This window comes from Mastacembelus armatus, chromosome 7, assembly GCF_900324485.2.
Source record: "Mastacembelus armatus chromosome 7, fMasArm1.2, whole genome shotgun sequence".
NCBI classification, from domain to species: domain Eukaryota; kingdom Metazoa; phylum Chordata; class Actinopteri; order Synbranchiformes; family Mastacembelidae; genus Mastacembelus; species Mastacembelus armatus.
In genome coordinates, this window is record NC_046639.1 from 19603623 (window position 1) to 19629132 (window position 25510).

A 25510-nucleotide genomic window follows, 5' to 3' on the forward strand; every position below is an offset into this window, starting at 1 on the left:
ATTCCACGCACCCCTCACACGCACTCTTCACCCTTCTGCCATCCGGAAAGAGGTACCGAAGCATTCGGACCCGCACAACCAGACTCTTAAACAGTTTCTTCCCTCAAGCAATCGGGCATGTCAACAGAGAACTGAGCTGAACTGGACGGACACACACACACACACACACACACACACGCACGCATGCACGCACTCACGCACGCATGCACATGCCACTTTACATTTACATTAACCCTGGTTACACTTGTCAATTTAATATCTGCAATGATGCACATATTGTTCTTTGCACATTGTCTACCACTTACCATGATTGTGGCACATTCACTGCTTTTCTTTGCACAAAGTCGGCCTATATGTTGTCTGCACTGTCTTGTCCTGCCCTGTCTTCCTGTGCACTTCTGGTGCTTAAGTTCTTAAAATGCACCTTAAGTATAGTTTAATTTTTTTCTTAGTTTAATTTTAGTTTCTGTCATAGCTCTATGTCTGTCTGCGTCACTGCTCTTGTCTGTGTTCTGTGTAGCACCTCTGGTCTAGGAGGAACGTTGTTTCGCTTCACTTTGTACGGCGAGTGCTATATGGTTGAAGTGACAATAAAGCTTCTTTGACTTTGCAATATATTGTAGTGTCAAGGATACATACATACTACTACTAATAATAATAAATGTTATTTATATTGTAGATAAGAGACCATTCCAAATATTACATAAGAAAAGTAGTACCATGATTCCTCTTATATCTTCCAGCTGTGACATTATACTCTAACTGTCTTAACTTATACTAGAGTTTCAACTGCCCCTGCCCTACCCACTGCTGATTACCTGGATCAGGTGTGGTCAGCCAATCAAAAGCTGAGGGATACCATTTCACTTTGATCTTCCAGATTCTAACGGACTGAACACACCTGATCCAGGTAGAGGAAAGACTGAAGATTTACTGATGACCAACATATGGATTGAGAGGAATAAGCCATATGAGCATAGATGTGTGTTTATCAGGGGAAGGCAGATAGCAGTGTGCCTGATTTTTCTGAGCCGAGCTGGCTGCAACCCAAATGCCAGTGATTCCTTGCAGAGGATAAAGACACAACTAACACACAGGCACAAGTACCAAATCAAATCATTTCTGCACTGGTTTGAGTAAAGGTTTGTTTTCATACCATCGAATACATCAGGTTTGAAACTACAATGATCATTTAACTTGAAAATGAATCTGCATCTGTTTTAATTACCAAAAAATAGCTTTAGTAACTTTTCATGCAAAGTTGCCAAACATTACTAGACTTTATTGAGATGCTCACCTGTACGCTGTCCAGCACCATGCCAGCCATCACCATGCCCATCCCAGCCAGCAGGTAGGGGAAAAGCACCTGAAGACAGATAGCTATGGATGACTCCTCCTCCACCTTGGCCACTGAGACTTTTGGCTTCTCCTCCACTGGCTTCTTAGGAGGAAGATGGACCGGGGGTAAGATAAGGTCATCATGCTGGTCAAAAGAGTCTCCCAGCTGGGCACTGGGACTCCCACCGGGGCTCTTCCCCTTAGAGCGGGACTTTTTGTTCTTTTTTCTCTGACGGGTCTGTTGTGGTGGTTTATCCTCACTAGGCATGATGGTCGTGTTGGCTTAATCTGACAACACAGAACAAAAGAGCAAGTTAGGTGTTGTTAACCAGAAACTTCTCTTATACAAATATAGAGACAGTAACACACACACACACACACACACACAATGCTGTGTCTTGACAATAGTTTAGTGCCCATGAAAATAAGGGAACAAAGGGGCTGACAATAAAGAGGGCTAGAAGAGACTTCATTTATCACATCATTAGAGCTTTAGAGGGAAAATATGTTTTCTATTACTATTTAAACTCCATTTTAATTATTATTCATATTTTTGACTTTCACCAGGTAACGTGGAAAATTCTATCTTTTCAAATAATGTCACATTTATTCTTCCACCTCCTGTGTTTAATACGAGGCTAGTAGTAGTCTATCATAGGAGAACTGGTCTATAATATATTTGCATTTATAACTAGAGGAAATCTGTGGTTATTAATACTGTATATATTGTGTGTGGTGTCTGTCTGCTTTGGTATTATAAGAGCTTCTGTGACTTTTCAGACATATAGTCTGGTTGGTCTTCTCCTAAACTTACCACTATTAGATATACTAATCTTATTGTCCATATTAAAAAATAAAAAAAAAATTGTATTTTACAATTTCTTATATGACAAATACATGACAAACTCGTCCTAGCTCTGCTCTTATCTTTAAATACTGCCCTTAGATATGCAACACGAAAAGATCATGTCTCAGAAATAAACCCTATCCTTTTGCAAGGTTTGATTCAGAGACTAGTTCACTCCACACTAAGCTATCAGGTTTGGAGCAGCCTGTTTGCTTGCTAGCATTACATGCTTCCTATGGTAACTTTGACCAGTCGTTAAACGTATGCTACAAACATGCTCACTGTGTGACACTAACTATAAGAATATCTTGTTAACGACAAAACACTTTGCTTGTGCCGCGACTGCACAGCGAAGCTGAGCCAAATGTTAAATTGCTACAATAACGTCACTTGTGCTTAAAACACGGAATAAAAATATGAATACACACAATGTCAACGACGGACTCTCGACAATATCGCGATATGTTCATCTGCAAGTCCATTAGTCCCTTAATGAAACACACAGGAGGAACAGTCCGACGTGCTAACATGCACTCTTCCCGAAGGCTGCCATGTACATATCCCATAAGCCCACTGCTCGGGTAACCAATGGTTACAGAAGGAGGCGCTCTCTGATTGGATAAATTACTTTGGTAATCTCATGACGAATGTTGCCCCGCTCCTTGCGTGAGTGAGCAGCTGTTTAGAAATTAGGGGAAAATGTAGTTTCATGGATCTGAATGAACCCCAGTGTTAGAAACACATATTTGTGTTTTATTATCTATGCAATTTGTGTAATACATTTTTAAAAACAAGTCTCACATACTTCTCATTTTAGTATGCTCTTGTTAGGGATTAGGGAACTGCAGAGTTAGGTGAAAATTGTCTGGGAGTACATTATAACATCTCTACATGCAAATGGGTGCAGGAGTGATGTCTTTCACATTATAAAAAATTATATTTAACCACCAGTAATTGACAGTGCTGTATGTTACTTCTTTCACTATGACAGCATACAATTTCTCCACTAGGTGGTTGCATTGATTTAAGAGAAAGGAACCACCAAAAAGGTCAATTTGGCAGGACTTTATTTTCACAACTGCACTTAAGATACTGCAATCAAATCAAATCCAAAGGCTTAGAAAAAAACATTCATAATATTAGAGATGACACGTCTGAGCAGCAATTTTTCCACAATCTTAAAGCAGAAAAAAGGTGATGCTGGTATCTGCTAGGATGACCTGTGGCAACAAGCCTTTAAATCATGGTCTTACTTAAGTTTATACTAATGTAATCCCTGTTATAGTTAAGTATTTCCTCTGTTCCTTTACTCAGAGATACAATGCCACTGGAGGTTATGGAAATCTGGTTTATGGCCTCCCTGTTTATTTTCACTCATATTAACTATGATCAAAACTAGGAAAGACTAGAAAGATTGCCTTCCCATATGTTTTTCTATATATTTGAGTCTTTCATGTTTTTTTAATCTAAGAATAAGACATGCATCACCACTGGCATTTGGCTAAAATGACATCCACATTACATTGCACCAGTGTAACTTGACAAGTTCTCAGTCCTGTAGCAATCTTCTTCACATGACCAAAACCGAAGTGCGATACATGAGGGGGAACCCGTAAATCACACGCACATGGGGTTAGACTGAGACCACTGTCCCAGCAGAAAGGACAGACATTACAACCTCGTGCTGTGAAGCCCAACACTGATGAGACACACTGCATTTATTTTAAAGTTTGCTTTTACAATTGTTAATGGAGGGAGTACTCTGTATGCTTTACAAGGAAAAATAGACAAATTAATGCTGCGTGATTCAGGACAGTGAGAGTCTGCTGTGTTTAATAAGCTGCTGCTGACAGAGTAGCTTTGGTACTTGTGTGATGATAAGCACAGTGGTTGACAGATAGCCATGTGCTTCGAGAGTTACTGGCCTGCTGGGTGGAAACTATCATGGAAACTTGTAATGTTGCAACTTGTAAAATAAATGTCTCTGTGCCCTGTTGCCAGCCAAGCTATCAGTCCTTTAGTCAGTCAGTAGTCTGTCTGTGCCTTTCCACCTGACTGAGTGCTGTCCTCTTTATATCTGTTTGTATTATTAAACATCTGTCCTGTCCTTCTCTTCACTAGGTTTATTTTCCATTTGTCAGTCAGGCTAAATAGAGTGCTAAATATTTTTCATGTCAATGAATATTATTCTTCAAATAATTTATAGGAATAAACATCCACCCAAGGTAAATATATTTGCCATTTTGGGATCTATTCATCCATAGTAGGTGGGCAATAATGTAATGTAATGTACAAACAGTAATGTAGACAAAGGTAACAGCAAAGAGATAACGTCTAGTTTACCTTGTCCACCTGTCACTGGTCACACCAGCAGCTGTTGACCTTGGTCTTGTGACACACCCAGTTCACCCACTCTATCGTCCTGTCTCCACACACACACACACACACACACACACACACACACACACACACACACACACACACAGACAGCCTTGTCTTTGTCACATTGTAAGGACACAAGACAGAACCAGACAGAACCGTGCATTGTGGGAACCACCCTTTCCAGAGGTGGTACTGCACTGTAAAAAATCATGTAATATCCTGGAGTGGAAGTAAACAGAGATATCACCTCAGATTCTAAATTAGACAAAGTAGAGTTTTCAGACCTGACCAGAAACACCATTCTGGGTACTTTTCAGGTTTTTAGTTAGTGAGGTCAGCACAAACACTGTCAGGATTTTCATCCTTCCTGAGTACCATTAAACACATTGTCAGGATTTTCATCCTTCCTGAGTACCATTAAACACAGATTCAGGTTTAACTTACCTTGGAGAACCACTTAGCACCTAAAACTGTCAAGGTGGGCTTTCATGTACTTAATATTAGCAATTATAGCATTATGATTGTTACATTATAGAAAATGATGTTAAATTTCTGTACCTAAAACAATAGGGTAAAAATATTTAGTCCACTAGAGTATTATTATATTACAGATTATTATTACAGAAATTTTAACCTCTCCAATAAACTGCACAATGACAGCATCATTGAATAAATGTCATAACTATAGTAGAAATACAAGACAAAAAAAATTAAAAATTGCTTGTTATAAAGTAATCTGAATACATGTTTCATGTTATCTACATCGATGGTGGTATTTTTGTGGTAGAATCCTGTACTTTAAATCTTAATTTTCTTTGTTTGTAAAATATAAATTACAGCATTTCCAAACAAGAGAGGCAGTTGGGTAAAGCTTCAGAACTTTTATTTTAACCGAGGTCCCCAAACTGAGTGCTCACAGACTGTTCACATTTGACCAGGCTAGGTAACAGAACTAAAAACACCAGCTTTGATACTGCCCAAAATATATCCTGATACATATATACCAACGGATGAAAACAACCAACCACTATCAGTGCCAGTAAAATAAAAAAGAGCACTAAATTTTTTGTCAAAAAAAAAAGTAATCTTTTTACTGTAAATTAGTAATCAGAAAGAATAATTATTTAACATGCTGGAACACAAGTGGTTGCAATAGGGATTAACTGAGTTTCAAACTTTGTTCTTTAGAGCTGTGATACGATTTTTAATGTAGAATTTTATGGCCAACCAGTTTCTGTTTTTGAGTGCTTTTTCTTCAAGCTCAAGGCACTTATCGCAGTCTTGTTTCCCTGGAACACGACAAGACGTTATGAAGAACATCATGTGCCGCTCCACAGCAAGGATCTCCTCTTTTTCCCACGTCCTTCTTTTGAAAGGTTGGCGACCTGTGTAGCAAGTAATACAAATTAATATTTGTGTTTCTCAAGAGAAAAATAATATTCTAATATAACAAACAATAAACACAATTTAGGTTGCAAAGTATGACAAATGTGAAGAAAAATTGATTTTAGGACCACAGAACCTGCATTAATTGGGAATTGGAGGTTGAGGGAAGGAGCATATTATACAGTGGGTACGGAAAGTATTCAGACCCCTTTAAATTTTTCACTCTTTGTGTCATTGCTGCCATTTGCCAAAATCAAAAAAGTTCATTTTATTTCTCATTAATGTACACTCAGCACCCCATCTTGACAGAAAAAACCAGAAATGTAGAAATTTTTGCAAATTTATTAAAAAAGAAAAACTGAAATATCACATGGTCATAAGTATTCAGACCCTGTGCTCAGTATTGAGTAGAAGCACCCTTTTGAGCTAGTACAGCCATGAGTCTTCTTGGGAATGATGCAATACATTTTTCACACCTGGATTTGGGGATCCTCTGCCATTCTTCCTCGCAGATCCTCTCCTGTTCTGTCAGGTTGGATGGTGAACGTTGGTGGTCAGCCATTTTCAGGTCTCTCCAGAGATGCTCAATTGGGTTTAGGTCAGGGCTCTGGCTGGGCCAGTCAAGAACGGTCACAGAGTTGTTCCGAAGCCACTCCTTTGTTATTTTAGCTGTGTGCTTAGGGTCATTGTCCTGTTGAAAGGTGAACCTTCGGCCCAGTCTGAGGTCCTGAGCACTCGAAGAGGTTTTCTTCCAGGATATCTCTGTACTTGGCAGCATTCATCTTTCCTTCAGTTGCAACCAGTCGTCCTGTCCCTGCAGCTGAAAAACACCCCCACAACATGATGCTCCCACCACCATGTTTCACTGTAGGGATTGTATTGGGCAGGTGATGAGCAGTGCCTTGTTTTTCTCCACACATACCACTTAGAATTAACGCCAAAAAGTTCAATCTTGATCTCATCAGACCAAAGAATCTTATTTCTCATAGTCTGGGAGTCCTTCATGTGTTTTTTGGCAAACTCTATGCAGGCTTTCATGTGTCTTGCACTGAGGAGAGGCTTCCGTTGGGCCACTGTGCCATAAAGCCCCGACTGGTGGAGGGCTGCAGTGATAGTTGACTTTGTGGAACTTTCTCCCATCTCCCTACTGCATCTCTGGAGCTCAGCCACAGTGATCTTTGGGTTCTTCTTTACCTCTCTCACCAAGGCTCTTCTCCCACAATTGCTCAGTTTGGCTGGACGGCGAGGTCTAGGAAGAGTTCTGGTCGTCCCAAACTTTTTCCATTTGAGGATTATGGAGGCCACTGTGCTCTTAGGAACCTTGAGTGCTGCAGAAATTCTTTTGTAACCTTGGTCAGATCTGTGCCTTGCCACAATTCTGTCTCTGAGCTCCTTGGGCAGTTCCTTCGACCTCATGATTCTCATTTGCTCTGACATGCACTGTGAGCTGTAAGGTCTTATATAGACAGGTGTGTGCCTTTCCTAATCAAGTCCAATCAGTTTAATTAAACACAGCTGGACTCCAATGAAGGAGCAGAACCATCTCAAGGAGGATCAGAAGAAATGGACAGCATGTGAGTTAAATATGAGTGTCATTGCAAAGGGTCTGAATACTTATGACCATGTGATATTTCAGTTTTTTTTAAATAAATTTGCAAAAATTTCTACATTTCTGTTTTTTTCTGTCAAGATGGGGTGCTGAGTGTACATTAATGAGAAATAAAATGAACTTTTTTGATTTTGGCAAATTGCAGCAATGACACAAAGAGTGAAAAATTTAAAGGGGTCTGAATACTTTCCGTACCCACTGTAAGTATTTAGAAGTATCTGTCAGGTCACGAGGAGTTTCATAAGACGTTTGGCCATATAATTCTACTCTGACAATATAAGTACTTTGACTTGCATGCTCGGACTGTGTGGATGCTTCTAAACATGCTGGCTAGAACATGTCCAAAAAAGTTAAAGGTGAAGGGTGATGACTAATTTTCCTCCCAGCCAGTCACATCAATACATCAATCAATCAATACATCAATATTGCTTTTCTTGTGAAACATTGATAAATCCATGTTTAGATCTTTGCCTAAAGAAACATCAAGCTAAATTTAAAATCTGACTGAAATGATCTAAATATCGTATTTTCCAGACTACAAGTTGCACTTTTTTTTGTACGTCGTGTGACTTACACAGCAAAGCTGTATATGTGTTAATATACATTTTGTCATTTTGTCAAGTAATAAATCCTGTGTAACACAAGGGGAAATGTCAAAGAGTTTACTGCAGACTAAAAGTATGAAGCTGAAAAAGTTTGGAGTGACTTGGCATTCAGGGAATCAAAGATAAAAAGAGGACAAGTAGTAAAAATTTTGACATCAAATTTTCAAATCAATTCTAATTATGAATAAAATGAAAAGAATTCAGCTTTACCTTGATTCCTTCTGAGTGACTTGTGATGACTGGTTTGCTGAAGAGTCATAGTGCCTTGCAGTGGTCCTGCATCATTGTGGGTCACATTTGGTATTGCTGTCTCATTCTCCTCCCTTTGAGTAGATGTTACCTGGCTCTCTGAAAATCAAAAGAAGAAAATTGTATTAGTCATACCACAGTATATTTGAGATGTGCTACTTCAATCTCTAGCATCAATATAAAATATTGTAATGGATCACTTTTAGTTAGAATACAGCTAGTCAAAATCTGGTGCTAATGACACTAACACAATAAATAAATAAATAAAAAAAAAATAAATAAAAAAACAGCAGCACAAGCAGCATCTTCCACAGTTATCACACAGCTGAATCAACATTTCTACCACTCGACAAAAACAAACCTAAATGAAGGAGGGTTTATTGCAGAGCTGTTGGATTAGTTTTAAGCTAGGTGCATCTAATAAACTGACAACTGAGTGTATTTATACCCAACTAAAAACAAATAACAGATCAAACTATCTGCTGAAAGGTTTATGTAGTAAATGGACAAGTTTGTGGGTAATTGTGAGTACAATAAGCACATTTAGGACCAGTTGAAAATAGTTACCTTGTGAGTCTGAGTCTTCCATTTCTCCAGTGTCACTGTCCAGATGCACATTCTCTGTGGAGCGTTGGAAGACGATATGGAAGGGAGAATGACTGTCAGTAAAAGCAGAAAGCAATTCATCTGACATTCTCCAATAATGCCAAAGAAAAATGAGATATAACTACTATTCAAACACTCTTAACAGGAATGTGTAAAATGAGATAAGTAGTACCCTCTGGATCAATGCTAATGTCATCTAGGGTCTTGCCCTTGAATTCTGCCAGACGCCCCTGGTCTAGTGCCATTAAAACTTTACTAATTTTAGCAAGTTGGAGGGTGCCCTCAGGAAGTCTATAGAACTGCCGATGCACTTGTATGTCATGGCCAAGAAAATCTGCCAACTGGTCCAGTTCTGTATTACTGAGGTTGAGAATTTGACACAGGGTTGCTGTTTGTTTGCACAGTCTTGTAGAGGTGAGGTTTTCAGGACCTTTTGCACCACAGACCCTGGCAAAATATCGAAGGCAATCAGACCCACGATAGCAGGTGAAAGCGCAGGGTTTTGCAAACAAGTATGTGTTTTCCAGAGGAACCCCACATTCTTGCCGTTTGCTGACAAGCAGATCCAATGCTTTTTGCACTGCTGGAGTCAACAGTACAGCAACTTTTCTTCCCCTTTTTCCTCTTATCTCTATCCTCCTGAAGTGTTGAGTTTTTTCTCCAGGTCAGAGAGGGCTACATTTACATCTTTTTGCAGATCTGATGGATTTTGAGCCAAATATGCAGAAAGGGGCATTTTTGACACCTCCCCTGCTCTTTGTCGGTTGAACAAAATGACTTGAGTCAGAATGACCTTTGCCAGTTGTCTCCATGTCTGTTGGGATGTCTCTGTAAGCAATTTACTGTAAAAATCTTGTTGTTCATCTAAATAAGAATGGAGTGTCTGCACATCTTTTGTGAAAGGAAGCAACAGGGGAGTGTTCCACTTAGACTCCTGAAGTGTTCTCAGTGATGCAGCTGATACCAGTTCATTCCATCTGGATTCATACACTCTACGGAATGTACGAGCATCTTTTGCTGCATCGTAGTCGTTCTGTACATTAGCACAGCTTTCAACAAGCAGTGAAACCTTTGTCAAGCTGTGGTCAATTTTGAGAGCAAGACTTGGGCATTTGTATGCATTGGTTTCACTGTTGTAACCTGCCAGCTGTTTCACTGACTGAAAAACATGCATGAAATTTGCAGGTTTGATGTGATCTTGAATGGTCTTCATGGGAGTAGTTCTTTTTGAGCATACCAGGAGTCTTCCTAGCTCTCTCAGTTTCTGACGAATGTATTCATGTTGGCCAACATCATATCCAAGCCTGTTATACAGATGCTCTCCATACTCCATGATACAGGTATCAGACTTGACAGCACAATAAATGTCATCTTGAACCATGTTACTTAACGGCTTCCAAAATTCTACCTTGGTACCAGGTGGTGGAGGTACAACAAATGCACAGAGTGCCTGGACACGCGTTTTGCCAGGTTTTGGTTTGTCACGAGAATTGAACTTGCAGATAGACATATGCCGCCACAGGAATTTCTTTGTGAACAAACCTTGACAATATGTACAATGCATTTCTCCTGGAGAATGTTGTTTTGGTTGCTTGCGAGGAACAAGATCTCCAGCACCAGAGTTTATCACCTCAACATTGTGTGCAAAGTTGCCCCTATTTCTCAAATGCTCCAGATACATTCGTCTTTCCTTTGGAGCCTTTTGGGAACGACAAAGCCTGCACAACTTCCGGCTGATCCTGATGTGCACGTTCCAAATCCCTTGCCATTTTTACAACTCCAGAATTACAGTACAAGCAGTATTGCTTTTTATTGTACATTCTTGATCCATTCTCCTTTTTAGAGACAAGGGCTATGGAAACTGAGCTGCTGAAAGCTCTACCTTCTGTAAGGACGGAAGAAGCACCAGAGAGATTTTTCTCCAAATCAGGTGTCGAGTTTTCCAATAGTGCTTCAGCATCTCCAGTTACATTCTGCTTTGAAACATGACGATTACTGATTCGTGTTAGAGGAGAGGATTCATTGCGTCGCCTTTTCCTTCTACTGCAATTACTATCATTCCTTGAAGGTAAGCGTCCTCTCCTACACTTCTTTTGAGAATTGGTCCGTTGTGCTTGTGGTATACATCTATTGCTACTATCACTCATCATTGTTAATTTTGGAAATCGGACCATGCGTTCTCTGAGGTCCTGGTCAAATGGCTCAATGACTACACTTGTGTCTGTACCATCAGAAGAATCCTCACTACTCTTTGGAATATATTCCTCTCCACTGTCATCTGATGTGAGGTCAAAAAGCTCATCTGAATCAAAATTTAATTTTCTGTTCATCTGTAGAAAGTAAAATAAATTAAACCAACTAAACATTTGCAATGCCCACATTATGTAACATATGATGCAAACTATCAAAAATGTTATCCTATGATTAATCTTTCTTCTAAATTACAATTGTTGACTACCTGAATACTTCTAGTCCTCCTCAGTCTTGGGACATAATCCCTGTCTTTACTGGAATGACTACTGTCAGATCCGAAAGATGGACTGAATCCCTAGAATGTCAAAAAGATAGGTCACTTTAATTTTTATTGATACATCTAAAACTGTCCCTCAGCCGAAAAACAAAACAGACAAGAGTTAGAAAAATTACAATACCTCACAATCTAAATTAGACAGCACAAGACTTGTGGGTGTTGTGTGTTCATCAGCATCAGGATTGTCAACAAGAGAAGATTTCTTTCTAGCTTTCATCAAAGGACAAAGGCCTTCATGTGCAAATGAATCCTATAGTACACCAAACACACATATAAAACAAGAATGTCAACACAGACGTTAGGTGGTCTGACTGGCTGAGACCAAAATTACTTCAAGTTCATAAAAATATCTGACATCTTTTTCAAGTTAGTGGAAATAAGTAACTATAATTAAAAGTTTCAAATATGAATTAGTCACCGCCGTCACCACAATGGTAGTAGACATGACAGGTGTGTGTGTCAGTGGGGGTTGGTGACAACCGCTGGCTATGTAAAACCTATCCAGACTGGACCCCATTACATCACAAAAACCAGAATGTGCTAAGCACCACAATTATAACTTCAGTCAAGAATTATTTAACAAAAAATGCACACTTGAACAAACAGAAAAGGACAAAAACAAACAAAAGAGACAAGAAGAGAAATTCAAACAACTTAGTACCTGTGTCTTTAACGCTGAGGATGTTGAAGGAGCGCAGTTTGGTGTTTTGGCTATCTCAGCATCAAACGTCTCACTGACGGTCTCTTGTCCCTGAGCCTGAAAATTGAGTACAACTTTATTAGTGAGTAGACTGCCATCAGTAACATCTCTGCATCAGTATTAACCAGTGTCAGGAGTAAAACCAACAGAAAATGTGGTTGGAGCACAACACACTTCCTGTAGCTGACTGAAAATTTCTTATTTTTCATAATTCCAAGTTGGCTCCGATTCCTGTCATACATGTGTTACCAGCTGTAGCTTCCCTCTTCATGTCACACTTGAAAACAAGTTAAGGTGAGGGGTGCGAGGACTGAATTTACTTGTGACCAACAGCTGGTCTGACTGGCTAAGACCAAACTAAGTTTAAGTCCAATAACATATGTCAGACACAGACACAGGTGATGGTCAGGGCATTCACAACCATGGGCACATCGATTGCTGTTATGTGTACCATTGTCAAACCTTGTATGTAGTACTATGACATAAAAACACATTTTCTACAATTTTACGGCAGACTGCGCAAACATCAAACTTTATTCATCATTGAATGGATGTTCAGGAAATGAACTACTGTGGACAAACCTAAATGCAGTCTATATACAGAAACGCTGGACTTTCGTTAATTTCACAACAGAAATGCAAATCCTGCTACATTCTGATGTGCACAGTATGCACATTCATTATTTTCTTATTTAATTAAACTACATCTTTTTACGTTGACATATATTTCAATAATTACACACCTGTTTTCTCCAAGGCCAATCAGAATCTCTGTAGTCATATGTCATCTCTTCTCCAGGATTAATGTCTCTCAGAGCAAAGAGACAGAGATGTGGCCTGCCATCTGCTATGACCTTTTTCATCTTGCAATTTGAATGTTTATGGCCATCATTGACAACCCTTCCAAGGCTGCCATCTTCCAGAGCTGCATCAACACTTCAACAAATTCATAAACAACCGATTAAATCACAAAGATTTTCATAGAAAAATATCACAACCTCAAGCTTTTATTCAAATTATTCTCAGTAACACAGGATATGTTACTAATGACTATAATTACTAACTATATGTCTTGAATTAATGAGGTACGAAATCAGCCTAACTGTTCAGAAATGTCTAAGTATTTCTAAGCCTTACCACCAGGCTCTTTCTCGCCAGTAGAAGTCAAACACGAAGACTGCGCATCTACTGTGGTATATCTTCCTTCTCCTTTGAGATTCTTCAGAATCTATTAATTCCCCTCTGTATTCTACAACAAAGTCTCCTTTTTTGAAGGGGTCTTGGCAAACACACCTCGACCTAGGGAACGCATGGAGAATTGAAGAAATATTCACAATTATACTTTTTTTGAAGGGGGTCTTGGCAAACACACCTCGACCTAGGGAACGCATGGAGAATTGAAGAAATATTCACCATTATACTTTGCATCCCTAGACACTGCATATGCAGGAGGTATGCTACTGAATTTCCCCTTGGGGATTAATAAAGTACTTCTTCTTCTATCCTTTTATAATTTATCAATAACCACATAACAGAATATCATTAATAAAAATTACAACTAGAATAAGAGTGGTATGAACACTGCAATGCATAAGCAACTGACTTCATTTACTGAAAACACCTAAATCCATCCAGCTACTGTCAAGCCACTCCCTAAACACTCCAATACAAAAACAATTAATAGAACTGAGGATGGAAAAACAAAATGCACTATTCATTTTCTATGCATTTTTATATTTCTACACTAAAACAACTGCAGTAATATTTATGCTAATACTACAAGCTATGTCAAAAATATATGTAAGGTATAAAATAAACTCACAGACCATTCCTTTAAAAGAGTTGATGTACTTCACTTCCAAGTCTGCTGTCTTGTCTTGTCCTTTGGAAGCATGTTTTATTGCATCGTTTAATGGGGGTTTCCTTATTAACCAGACAGCTCCACAAATCTTAAACTTTACAAACCTTTCAAGGAATTTTTTACATTCCCACATAAATGCGGTGTATTTCTTTGATCAATGCTGTTCATGAATGACATCATGGGCAAGTAACCTAAATTGTTGTTTTTGGAGTATCTACAAAATCCTCAATCATGTCACATTTATCAGGAAGCAGTGTCATCAACAAATACCCTACAGGTGTCCTGATGTTTCAGTCACTACTGACATGTGAAGTCAGTGTGGCTGCTGAGCAGGACTCATGTTAAGAGTACAGAAAACATGATCCTCTTTGAGGGTGTGTGATATCATATTAGATAGCTCTTCAGGTCATGCATTTGAAACTATATTTCTCTCGGCTTACATATTTGCCTTTTGTTGATCATGCAGTGATAGCCACAGGCAGTAAACTAAAACATGAGCAAAAATGATTATTAAAAATATACCACGCTGCTTCCACGAATAAGGCTGCGGGGTCTGTTGCCATAAAACTCTTAACTTTTCACTGTTAACTAACGTTAGTGTTCACAGTTCAGGTCTGCGGATCACAGGCCGACCAATCGTAAGATAACGTTAGAAAACAAGCTTCCAGTTAACGTTAAACTTCATCAAACCGAGCCGTCCACAGCACAGGACAAACTTTAGCAGCTGAGACTGGTGCACAGGGAGCGTGTCCAGCGTGCAGCACAGTTTGTTCTGATGAAGTCTGGCCGTAGCTCGCCTAAGGTTACGGCGGCTGTAGAGCGCATCTGGTGTTTCGCTAATGAGGCTTAGCGTCACTGATCCAAGAACGCCGAATCATCCCCCTCACCCCACGCTATAATCATATGCTAATCGTATTTTATTCTCCTGGGTAGTAACAAAAAAGTACAACTAACAGTTACAAGTCTACACGCCGTGGAAAATCTACAAGTACTCGTTTATAATACGCTTAGCGTTAATTAAACTGCCTGTTGCTGACAAACTAGCTAAAGTTAGCATATTAACTAGCCAGTTCAGCTGGCTTAATGTTACGTTAACGCTAGTTACCTCGCTAGCATAAAGTAGTTAGCTCACCAGTAAAGTAACCAACTTCATGCACAAAATTTGTTTCTTAACTTTTTACAAGCTGAACTACGTCTGTTAATATCAAAAAATACCAATATTCGGTGGCATTTAAATGTCGACTCATGATCGGATAGCTAAGTTAACACGAAATATGTGCTTTTACCAAAGTAAATAATGTCTTCTGCATTTAAATATCTAATCGGCAGAATATACGTACTTAAATATTAACTCAACATAAGCATAACTTACCTTTTTATTAACGTCAATCCTCTGCCAATTATCCACGCCGAAGTCAAGTGCTTCCAGCACGTTTTCTCCTCAAGGGATTGGGTGAAGGAGCGCTTGTTTTGCTTAGTGAGTACGTCCAGTAAGGGTGGTCAAACTGTCTACCACGTTTCCCCTATTCCGCCCGCCAGGCATGTCACTCTGTGTCAATCGAGGCAACCCAGTCGGTACGTTTCAGAAAATCGAGGCTTTTCATTTAGATTATATTATTATTATTTATTAATATACGTAACACAATATCCCTTGTGTATTTCTAGACCGCTGTGACTTTTTTATCTGTGAATTTTGGATAATTCTTGGCCTATTTTAACAGCTAATCAGTGTTAGGAACCATAGGCATGGCGAAATTTTCAGCTTAGCATTAGCATTACTGACATATCAATAAACATACAAAAGCGGGTTAGATGTTGTATTAACTTCACAGTGTATGTCCAAGTGATCATTGTTGATGTTACTGAGTTTACATTACAATCAAGATTTGCTGTTATTAACTGCTGAGTACAATAACTAGCTTGGATTTGCAGGTAATTGTTTCAAACGTAGAGTTAGCCGCTAATACCTAGCTTTCCTGTTAGCTGGCTGTTTGCACATGCGCATTTTGGTCCCCACCCAGTGACTGTGCTGTCAGGCTCATGTCCCCACAATATGACAAAGACAAACGCACGCGCGCGCACACACACACACACACGCAGAGATCAAAGCAAATGATGTCACAGAAAAAGTACTAAATCCATTACATTACATACAAAACTGCAGCTTCCATGTCAGTCATTCCATTTCAAACGTTTCAGCAAGTGACACACCACTGAGAGAAACCTTCAACCTGTAATTGCTACAAAGTTTCATACTGCACTGTTCAAGAACAACTGATTCTACCTGCTACAAAATGCCTCATTACACTCCAAGGCTCCAAAACAGGAGACCCTATGGACAGCGACCCGCCAAGAATCAGTTCAGATGGATGGAGGGTGATGCACTTCACTGGGAAATAAGGAGGCTTAATGACCTGCTGAGTGAAGAAAAAAACAGCAGAATCCAACTTGGCAAAGAGTTGGAGGACACAAAAAAACAACTGGCTAAACAAAAGTCTTTGGAAGAAATGTATATCAACAAGGAAAAAGAAACAAGAAGAGAGCTGGAGAGGCTGCAGAAGTACTGCGATGCAGAAACTCTCAGCACCTCAAACATTGTAATTCAAGTGAGAAGCGACATCAAGAAGAAGCCAAAGAAACTCCTCCAGAAAGATTATGAGGAGCTGCAAGTGGCACATATAATCAGCCAGGGGAGGTTTGCATCTGACCTCCAGAAGGAGAAGGAGAAGAGCAAAGTTCTCCAAGAAGAACTGGAGAAGATGAGCGCTTCATACCATGAGGTCACACTGAGGTATGAAGCTGAGGTCCTTCCAGTCAGGCAGCAGGCTGACAACCTTCAGCGTGAGCTTGAGGAGAAAAACAAGTCTCATGCTGACAAGGTGGCACAGGACCTCTATCTGATCCACACCTTGAGGGCTGAGCAGGACACTCTTTGTCAAAAAATGACAAAGGAGATCGAAAACCTCCAGCAAGACAACGATCAAACAGTGAGGCACTTTCAGAGACAGCTGATGGAGCTGAAAAACCAGCTCAACGTTCAGACCTCACTCAACATCAAGCTCTCTGCTGCACTGGCGGGCGAGAGGGAAGACAATGAACCTCGCCGAAGGAAAATTACCAGACGTGAGGAGATGCCTGTGCACCAGCCTGATGAGAAGCCTGTAGAGGAGGCTGAGGAGATGCTTCTGGACCAGCCTGATGAGAAGCCTGTAGAGGAGGCTGAGGAGATGCTTGTGGACCAGCCTGATGAGAAGCCTGTAGAGGAGGCTGAGGAGATGCTTGTGGACCAGCCTGATGAGAAGCCTGATGAGGAGGCTGAGGAGATGCATGTGGACCAGCCTGATGAGAAGCCCGTAGAGGAGGCTGAGGAGATGCTTGTGGACCAGCCTGATGAGGACGTTGAGGAGATGGATGTAGACCAGCCTGATGAGAAAGCTGAGGAGATGGATGTAGACCAGCCTGATGAGAAAGCTGAGGAGATGAATTTGGACCAGCCTGATGAGGAGGCTGAGGAGATGGATGTAGATGAACAGTGCAATCAGGAGGAGTCCCTCTGTAAACTCTTGTCTGATCTTCAACTCACAGAGAAGACCGAGGCATCTGTAGAGAACATGCCAGCTATGAAAAAGAGAACTTCAGTCTGGAAAAAGCCTGGCACTTTCTGAGGTTGAGGAAACCACAGAAGTGGAAAAAATATAAGATATATAAAAAAATAAGACGATTCTTTCCACAACAAACATTTGACTTCATACAGTCTGACAATCCAAAATGTCTGCTGTGAAGTTCTGTTCAACCTAAACATCAACCTGAAAAACATAAATCAATTTTGCAAATTAATAAAAAATAAAACATATAGGGCAGCATGGTGGCTGAGTGCTTAGCACTGTTGCCTCACAGCAAGAAGGTCGTGGGTTCATAACCCGGCCTTTCTGTGTGGAGTTTACATGTTCTCCCTGTGCTTGCGTGGGTTTACTCCGGGTACTCCGGTTTCCTCCCACAGACCAAAAACATGCATGTTAGGTTGATTGGTGAATCTAAATTGCCCGTAGGAGTGAGTGAGGTTAGATCCAGGTTAGATTAATTGGTCAATGTAAAGTGTTCATGGGTTAACAAAAATAATAAAATAAGACCTATACATTTAAAAACCAATGTGTCCATATGGAATTTGTATGTTCACTCCAGTGTCTTCCCACAAGTCTAAATACATGCACATTTGTTTAACTGGTGTCTTTACCCATAGATGTAATGTAGGTGGGACTGTGAACATCCATCTATTAGGCGTTAGTTGATGGATTTTTAATGTCAATTAAAACACTTTCAATTAAAGGACTTTATGTCTCTGAGTCAGAAACAACTAGTACAGCTGCTCTGACTGTTCATGTTACATCATCAATTTAAAGTCTATAGTACATTTCTCACGTCAGTATCACTTTCATTTACATTCTCAAACTCTCCTAGACACAGCTGTCACAGGGCTATCAGTGGCAGATGGTCTCAGCCTTTGAATTTGAGCTGAGCATGTCTTAAAAGTTTCTGGACTGCATCAACCAGATATCTAGTACCAGCCTGCATTCTTGTGGATGCATTCTATATGTATGGGCATGTATAGTGGGCTTGTACTGAATGAGTGGACAGATTTTGGGAAGTGATGGTGTTAGGTCAGGGTGCCTGTGTGTGTGTGTCTTTTTTTTTTTTATACACACTGTCACTGTAAATCTCAATGGCTCAACCAGCTGCTAACTCAGTTACAGGCAGGCACAAAGGTGCAGGGACACAGCTCATGCTGCTCATGTCACGCTGAGGTTCCTGTCATTTACTCTGTATTGCCATTATTACTGCTGCTGTTGCAACTGCTACTATAATACAACTATTTATACTGCTACTCTTAACACATTTACTAAGACTGCAGCTCATTCTACAGCCAGCTCCTGGCCGAAACCTGGTACAACACACCAGTTTTACCAGTGAGGAAGAGCTAATCAGCGGGAACAGTAGGATTTCTATGAGATTACTAAGTTCAGAAAGAAATGATAGTAGTCACAACAGTATTCATTACAATACAATATTTTTTTAGCATGGCACTCCATAGTGACTTAGCTGAGCTCCATACCAAATAACTTCAATGTCCACAGGTATTTGTTAAATGTCATATCCCTCTCTATCTTCTGTTTCCTTTTTTCAATGGCAGACAAATGGAGGCATAATGTAAAAAAAAAGTACTGTTACATTAGTAACATTAAAAATGTGCAAGGAAAATGAAAAACAGTTGAAAGGATCCAAGTTTGATCAACACAAACCATTATCACTATCAAGTATTCGTTTTACAGTAAATAGATGTTTTTAAAACTAATTTAACTGCTTCATTGTTTTTGTTTATACATTTTTTGCACTTTTCTTTCTAATATAATAGCCTTCACTGTGGCACATGTGTGACCATAGTAAATCCAGCGGACTAATCTATATAAAGCTTTTCATTTTGCAGGATGCATTTTACCTGCAGACAGGTTATGCAAAGGTTTGTTAATGAGAATTGTAATACATTACATGCTTATTCTTTTAAGTTTTGGTAATGTAAATGAATATTTTTCATGACACTTGATAGCTTGTGGAAGGCAAAAACATGAAAGACAGCTCAGAAAACTTGATATGCAGCAGTGATCTTATAATGAAGTGTGCAGAGTGTTTGATTCCTCCCACAGACTCAGTGGCCTGCTGTGAGCAAAGAGAAACAGGCTGGAGAGCAGGAAAGGTTGTAAAGCAGAACAGAGGAAAAAAACATCTACACCAACCCTGCTGTCATTGAGGCCCAACAAAACAGTCCAGAGCAACAGCTGCATATGGATAATTATGTTGTTGGAATATTAGTATTATCATAACTAACTACCTCTACTTCCTCCACTGTAATCCTGTTGGAAGCATTTGTAATACTGTTCTATAAATAAATCTGAAATCACTTCCACATCAGATCAGCAGTTTTTTTCTGCCTCAGCCTGCCACTGATTCCAGTACATGAGACATTTCCTTCTTCTGCCTTCATCCAAAATCAAACTCACAAAGCAAGAAAAAATATATCTGATGTTTTTTCTGATGTTTGTTATTCTGTGGTCTTTCTGCTGTAGCTGCTGACCATGCACAACAAGCAGAGAATACCAACTGGTAGAATAACAATGGCTGTTCTGAGGGAGTCCAGCCATCAGCCTGATTGTGCTCAGTGGTGGGTTAATGAGTCTGGTGTATACGACACAAAAGTGTCTCTTCACTCCTTTTCTTTGCCAAGCAAACTTCCAACCATGGCCACCTGGAAATAAGATGGGCCAAAGCGTGCAGAGCTGGCATTTCTCAGCTCAAGTTAAATCTACTTAAAGTGAAAAGTGGTGTTTGTGAGTATGCATATTTTCTGTCTGTGGCTTGGCTTTGAGTGTGAAACTGCAGTGCAGAATGAAGCTTGCTGATGACAGAGCTGCTGTTTCAGTTTAGATCTCTGCTTGCTTCAGACCAAGCTTTAAGTACACAAAATGACGCAAAAGAATGTCACTGAACCACTTTTGATTTTCTGTCTTTGGTGACTCACACTCTGGTGAACCATCAAAGTGAATGTATACAACACAGAGGGAGAGAGAACTATTTATTTTGTGTATGAGAGAAAAATCTCTTCTTCTCTTTACCAAGTAACATTCAGTGTGCCAGCAGGACCTTGGGCTGTTACTTGATATAATCAAAGCAAAGCTGCACCTATGCTCCAAAACCAGATCTGTTTAGTAGATTAAGAACTGAGACTACAAAAACACATGCATTTTCTGATTATCATAGCACCATAACAGTACCAAGTAGTTTAAAAGGAAGGTACACCAAGTCAATGCACTGATGTGATACTGGGCTTTTATTACAAAAAATAATTCAGTCACTGTATGGGCCAAGTCCAATGAACTTGAAGCATCAATGAAATCTCTGAAACTGAGGGAAACTGCAGAGCTCTGTGATAATTCTCTGTTATAACTAATCATCACTAATGTTGATCATCTTTCACATCAAAGTAATTTCATTTATTGCTAATACAGAAATATTAGATTAGGGAATGTTAACTTTTAGGTTGTTTTATAATTAGTTTTTAGCACGAAGTTGTTGAATAATCACATAAAACTTCAATCTACTCAGTTTAAAATTGAAGCTAACATGAATTTAAAAATCTTTATCTTCCCTGCAAGAACAGATGTATTATTTTGGTGACCATGGTCTTATAGAGACTAAAATTGCATCCATTTACATCCAGCACCTACTTTAGGTTTTTACAGTTTTTTCCCTAAAATATTCCACAATAAAAGGAAACCACTTGTCCTTCACTTAGACCCAATGCAGTCTTGGGTGACAAGAACACCCACGTAAGGACTCTAAAAGTGAGACTATGCAACTTTTGACATCATCTCTTGGGATTGAAAAGTTACATTCTTGAGAAAAAAAAAACATGCACCCTTGCTCACTTTAATAAACCAATGGATTTGGTCTATGGTGGCTTATATTGGCAAACTTTAGATATATATATTTCTATGTAATAATTCCTCATTACTGTACTGACTCTTCTGTACTTGTGTTACTCTTAAATTTTCGCAACTTCTTTGGCTATCGTTCAACAGGCCACCCTTTTATCATCAGTTTATTAAAATAATCTAAAACCCTAAATAATACAGTTCATGTCAGCCCAACACATCAAATGAGGCTTTTCTGCAGCTGTTTCATGGTGGGTAGTCTTTGTGTGACAAACATCAACAACACTTGAGGGACTCTTTTCACACACAACTACAAACAGTGCATAAAAAGACATTCACACACTCAAGCTCCATCTTGTACACTCCCATTCCCATAAAGGATTCTCTATTGAATGGTTTGGATAAAATCTGCATGTGAGCTGTGCTGGATGTGATTTTCTCATCTCATTGTGGTTCTGGAGCGTGATGTGGGATTGTTTTACTGAATGAATGGTCTCTCTTGGAAACGTCCTGGGCTGGTCTAACATTCATGTAATGGGGAAAATTAACCACTGAATACGTACGCCCACACTCCCACACACACATTCATACATACACACCTGTATCTACACACACAGATGCACAGAAGGGGCAGAGAAGAGTCTGACCACAGAAGAAAGTGTAATGCTGACCAGGAAATGCTGAACCGCGATGACCGTTTCTGGAAAACACATTTTGTGACTGGCCATACATCTTCTTATGTAATTCTGCCACAGAAGTATTGTGCATTATAAAAAGTAAGATTGTGAGTGTGTGAGTGACTTTAACTCTTCGCCTGCATTTCTTATTGACTTTAAGCAGGCAAGCAAAGCCTTACAGTTTTGTGCCAAGTACAGCCTAATCAGTCAAAGTGGTCTGAGCCATCAACAGGATAATAAAACTGCAGTCAACTTTTTCTCTCTCTTATACACTCTCTGATAAGTGAGTATAATTACACAAACACTAACACGCACAATGCAACCATGTGTGTATGGTTGCATAAGCATGTTCACAAACGTGTGTCTCTCTCACTGCTGGATTCAAGCATGTGGTAGCGTTTAAAGCTCTGACAAAACTCAGGCACACGTTACATTCATACACTTCACTCTTTCTTAACTCTGTGTGTGTGTGTGTGTGTGTGTGTGTGCGTGCGTGTGCGTTTCTGCCTCTCTCTTCTCTCTTGGATGTTCTACCCTGAAGTCTCCGCAAGGTCTCAATTTCTCTACATTCCTGTGCAACAGAGAAAGCAGATATCCCAGGAGAGGCACTGTTTTATAACAAACACTATCCCAGGCCTCAATATTGAAAGCAACCACTCCCAGTGTAAAGACCTATAAACACAGATGCAAGAACCATGCATGGCAGGCAAATACTTACGCAAACTATTCTTAAAACCTTCTTCAGCTTTTGTCGCTCAGATCTGCAACACCAGTTTCCAAACCTTTAAAAGGGATTTTAATGCACGTTGTGGAATCTTCCAAATATATGTATGATCTGTAATAGCTCTGCACCCACACTTCACATAACTGGAGGTCACTTCTGTCAACTCTAATTCAACTTCCCATCACCTATCAGAGGAGATGCTGGGATGACTTCTTTCTCCATATAATGAGAAAGTACTAAATTTGATTAAAACTGTCTGAACCAATAAGACAACATTTTAAAGTAACGAGAACAAGAATATTTACACAAGTAACAACAATTAACCTACAAATTCACAATTTTTAGTTTCTTGCACCTTTATGTCCTGGTTAGAAGAGAGTGTGGAACAGCAAAGGTTACCCACTTCCATGCTATACAGTAGGTGGCGCTACAGGCTAGCAGCCTCTGTAGAGACCCACAGTCCACATAAGCAAAGTTCACACAAAATATTTGCGCAGATAAAATACTGATGTAAAGACTTTGTGAAGGCATGGTCTGTCTTCCACCCACTGTGCTGGACCTGTGTATTGCAACTACAATGTAAGGATGTTCCTGTTTGTTCATCATTACTGTGTCCTGTTTCCCTGGTCTGGGGAGGTTTGACTCATCTCTGCATTAATGTCCTCTTGGAAGGCTGACCAGATAGGCTGGTAGTAGCCTCTTCTGCCAACCCACTCTCTTATTGCTGTTGGCTGTTTCATGGTTTATTTTATGGCTGAAATATTGGATGGCAAAGTTTCAAATTTTTAAGTACAAAATAACAAATCAAACAACCCACCCTTTCAGAATGGCCTGAAAGTAGCTCAACTCTGACATTACAACTCAGCATCTCCGCTTTAGCACCGCCGGCTTCACCCGAGATGTGTCTCATCAGTGGCTAATTGGGCTCACATCACTTCTGACCTTCCAATGGGCCTTTTCACTGCACATATATTGACTCTGACTTATAAATAACATTATTTTTAACTCATGTGTGCCAGAGGAGTCTCCATCCCAGTGTACCTCAATATTACCCAAGTTACCCAGCAAAAGAAGCTGTTAATCGAATGTGCTTTTTGATCCACCTACAGTGGGTATGGAAAGTATTCAGACCCCTTTAAATGTTTCACTCTTTGTGTCATTGCAGCCATTTGCCAAAATCAAAAAAAATTCATTTTATTTCTCATTAATGTACACTCAGCACCCCATCTTGACAGAAAAAAAAAACAGAAATGTAGAAATTTTTGCAAATTTATTAAAAAAGAAAAACTGAAATATCAGAGACTTGCAAAAGCATTTAAGTTAATATATCCAGCTCGTAATTAGAACTGGGGAAATCTGCTGTATCTGACTTGGTGCTTAATACAGAATTCCCCGAAGAATTAAAGCAATATGATGCCAAATCTTAGTCAACTCTAAGATTGATGGTCGAGACAAAGCGCTGCTTGAAGTCAGCAGGGAGGGGTGGAAAGTAAGGCTCCTCCTTTAACCATACTGATTTCCACCAAAAGCCAAAACGTAAAAGGAAACAACTGGTCACTTCACTCAGAGCTAAAAACCTTAGTCTCCATTAACACTTAGCTCCTGTATTTTTTATCGGGATTTACTCCTTTAGTGTTTATGGACGCCAATAAGTTTTTAAAAAGTGGGCTTACAGATAAAAAAAAAAAAAAAAATCTATTGAAATACATCACAAGGCTGCTGTAACATCATACTTTCCTCTTTTTTTTCAATTACAGAAGTTATCTTATTTACGTTGTAAGTTCTGCGTCTGAGTCCATGGGACTGGATTTTTCTGGAGAAAAGGTGTGCAGGGAGGCAGCCTTAGAGTTAGAGACGTGATGAGATTGCTTATCTGTGAGAGTGAACACACTGAACACTCCAATTCAAACAAGCACTTGGCAGTACACAGCACTGCAGCAATTGCACACGATTCAATTTTATCCTGTGAATGCACCAAGTGTATAAGCTGGTCTGAAGAGCTCGACTAACATGACAGATAGATGGGAAGATGATGGCTGAGAGACGAGATAAAGGAGGATGAATTTGTGTCTTTTTATGACTTAAGTATATTTATCCAGACTTTTTCAGTATCTGAAAGATGCTCAGTTTGAGACAGCAGGAACACCTGATATCTGAAGTGGGATTTGTACCAAGCTTACAACCGACAAAGTACTGCTGTGTGTCTGCCAGGTTTCTGACTGTGTGTGTAATGTCAAACTTGTGGTATCTGATTTGGACAACATGAAGGAAATTAAGCTCAATTACTCGTCTAAAATTGGCGCTCATCTAAAACCCAAAGCAATTCCATCAAATCATGTGTTTCCAGATGATGCTACATGCAAATCAAACACATGTTACTGAGTGAGTCTGTACATGACAGTATGAAGATAATATGTACTGAAATATATTACCACATTCACACTGTCCTGACAAACACCTCTTTACTACTGGAAAATGAATGATGTATCAGAGAACATATGAATTAGAAACA

The 25510-nt window shown here is 39.6% G+C and overlaps 1 protein-coding gene across 9 annotated transcripts in view; it reads right to left on the reverse strand.

Annotated features, from left to right (window-relative positions):
- Positions 1-25510, reverse strand: part of LOC113145273 (uncharacterized) — a 76780-nt gene that overhangs the window by 30063 nt on the left and 21207 nt on the right. For 4 of the 9 annotated variants that reach the window (XM_026331788.1, XM_026331789.1, XM_026331787.1 and 1 more), the window contains exon 3: positions 1298-1626. In XM_026331788.1, coding sequence (XP_026187573.1) covers positions 1381-1626 — 246 coding nt within the window. In that variant the 3' untranslated portion in view covers positions 1298-1380. Of the gene's footprint in view, positions 1-1297; positions 1627-2613; positions 2750-5821; positions 5953-8377; positions 8516-8983; positions 9038-9194; positions 11353-11480; positions 11571-11673; positions 11803-12213; positions 12310-25510 lie in introns of those variants that run through there. The other 5 variants (XM_026331784.1, XM_026331783.1, XM_026331785.1 and 2 more) reach the window with 4 other exon arrangements.